The sequence below is a fragment of the Bidens hawaiensis genome, unplaced genomic scaffold, assembly GCF_021521415.1.
Source record: "Bidens hawaiensis isolate Kalapana, Puna unplaced genomic scaffold, B.hawaiensis_p1.1 tig00012956_1, whole genome shotgun sequence".
Taxonomy (NCBI): Eukaryota; Viridiplantae; Streptophyta; class Magnoliopsida; order Asterales; family Asteraceae; genus Bidens; species Bidens hawaiensis.
In genome coordinates this window covers 376,423-378,376 of record NW_027492084.1, presented here as the reverse complement: position 1 = coordinate 378,376, position 1,954 = coordinate 376,423, and the positions used below count along the sequence as shown (strand labels likewise).

Genomic DNA, 1,954 nt, shown 5'->3' with positions numbered 1-1,954 from the left:
CCTCAAATTGGGAGGAATTTGGAAGTCTACATGGACGATCTCGTCATTAAAAGCAAGACGGAAGGAGCCATGTTAAAAGATATCGAGGAGACCTTCAAAACTCTAAGGTCAATTAGCATGAAACTCAACCCAGGAAAATGTTCCTTCGGCATGGAAGAGGGAAAATTCCTAGGAGTAATCGTGACGAATGGTGGCTTCAAAGCCAACCCGGAAAAATTGGAAGCCGTGCGAAAAATGCCATCGCCAAGATCGGTCACACAAGTGCAAACGCTCAATGGCCGGTTAGTCGCGCTGAATAGATTTTTGTCTAGTCACGCTGAAAAATCATTCCCGTTCGTCTCAACCTTGAGAAATTGCCTCAAGAAGTCTCAATTCCGATGGACGGAAGAAGCGGAAACAGCGTTCCAAGAAATCAAGTCACGCCTGGAAGAGCTGCCAACACTCACAGCGCCCAAAGCTGGAGAACCATTAATAGTATACTTAGCAGCATCAGAAAAAACAGTCAGTGCAGTCTTGATGGTGGAAAGAAATGGTATTCAAACGCCCATTTATTACATAAGCCGCACACTGGCAGATGCAGAAACAAGGTACTCCACCTTGGAAAAGTTAGTCTTATCCTTGGTTCAGACAGCGCGACGTTTGAGAAGATACTTCCATGGCCATCCAATACATGTTCTCACCAACTTTCGCTTACAAAATGTACTGAGCAATCCAGAATTGTCTGGGAGGCTTGCTAAGTGGGCGATAGAATTGGGAGAATATGCCATTGAATACAACCAAGGCTAGCAATCAAGGGTCAGGTTTTGGCTGATTTCATCGCAGAAATCCCTCAAGAAAAAGAGGAAGAATGAAAAAGAGAAATCGAAGCCCCTGTGGCCCAAAACAAAGATGAAGTCTGGAAGATGTTTACAGACGGAGCTTCTAATGACGAAGGCGCTGGAGCGGGCCTAAAGATAACCAACCCAGAAGGGCAACACTTCACGTACGCATTACGCCTAGAATTCAAAAGCACAAACAACGAGGCAGAGTACGAAGCATTGTTGGCAGGGTTGAGAATCTCTAGAAAGCTAGGGGCCCGCCATTTGGAAGCACATGTGGACTCCATGTTAGTGGCAAACCAAATTGAAGGATCGTATGATGCAAAAGATGATAAGATGACGTCATACCTAGCGCAAGCTAAGGCGCTAATGGCAACTTTTGCCACACGCAAGGTGAAACACATTAATAGAAGTGAGAACAAACAGGCTGACGCCTTAAGCAAACTTGCATCCGTCGGGTTCAAACACCTCACAAAAGATGTCCGCATCGAAGTCCTAGCTACGCCTTCAATAATGAACAAAGAAATTCTTGTTTGCTCAGAAGCAGAAAAAAATTGGTTGACTCGAATCATCAATTACCTCACAAGAGGTATCTTGCCAGAAAAGAAAGCAGATGCGCGGAAGATCCGCCATAAAGCGTTGAATTACACAATCCAAGGAGATATCCTATATAGGTGATCATACTTGGGTCCACTTCTCAGATGCGTGGACCCACAAGACGCAAATTACCTGCTTAGAGAAATTCATGAGGTAATATGTGGCGTACACGCAGGACCAAGGATGGTGGTTGCAAAAATTATGAATACAGGATACTATTGGCCAGGCATGCATGTCGACGCCGAGAAAGAATTGAGAAAATGCAGCGCTTGTCAACGCCACACGCCAAACACCCTGCGCTCGAAGAATGCCATGATACCGGTAACAGCCTCTTGGCCATTCCAGAAATGGGCGATTGACAAAACTGGACCATTTCCAGAGGCGCCGGGTCGGGTGAAATTTTTGATTGTGGCAATCGATTACTTCACAAAGTGGATTGAATCAAAGCCGGTCGCAACAATCAACGCAGCCAGCATCAAAAAGTTTATTTGGGAATTCTTAATTTGTCATTTTGGATTACCCATGAATTTGGTCAGTGA

The 1,954-nt window shown here is 45.0% G+C and overlaps 1 protein-coding gene across 1 annotated transcript; it reads left to right on the top strand.

Moving 5' to 3' along the window:
- The first annotated feature begins 902 nt into the window (after window positions 1-902).
- On the top strand, window positions 903-1,496 carry LOC143542762 (uncharacterized). Its single transcript, XM_077035279.1, has one exon. The coding sequence runs from the start codon at window positions 903-905 to the stop codon at window positions 1,494-1,496; it is 594 nt and encodes a 197-aa protein (XP_076891394.1).
- Window positions 1,497-1,954: the final 458 nt, after the last annotated feature.

What these genes read in the sequence shown, in the direction of transcription:
- LOC143542762 (XM_077035279.1), top strand. Translation starts at nt 903, where the DNA reads ATGTTTACAGACGGAGCTTCTAATGACGAAGGCGCTGGAGCGGGCCTA.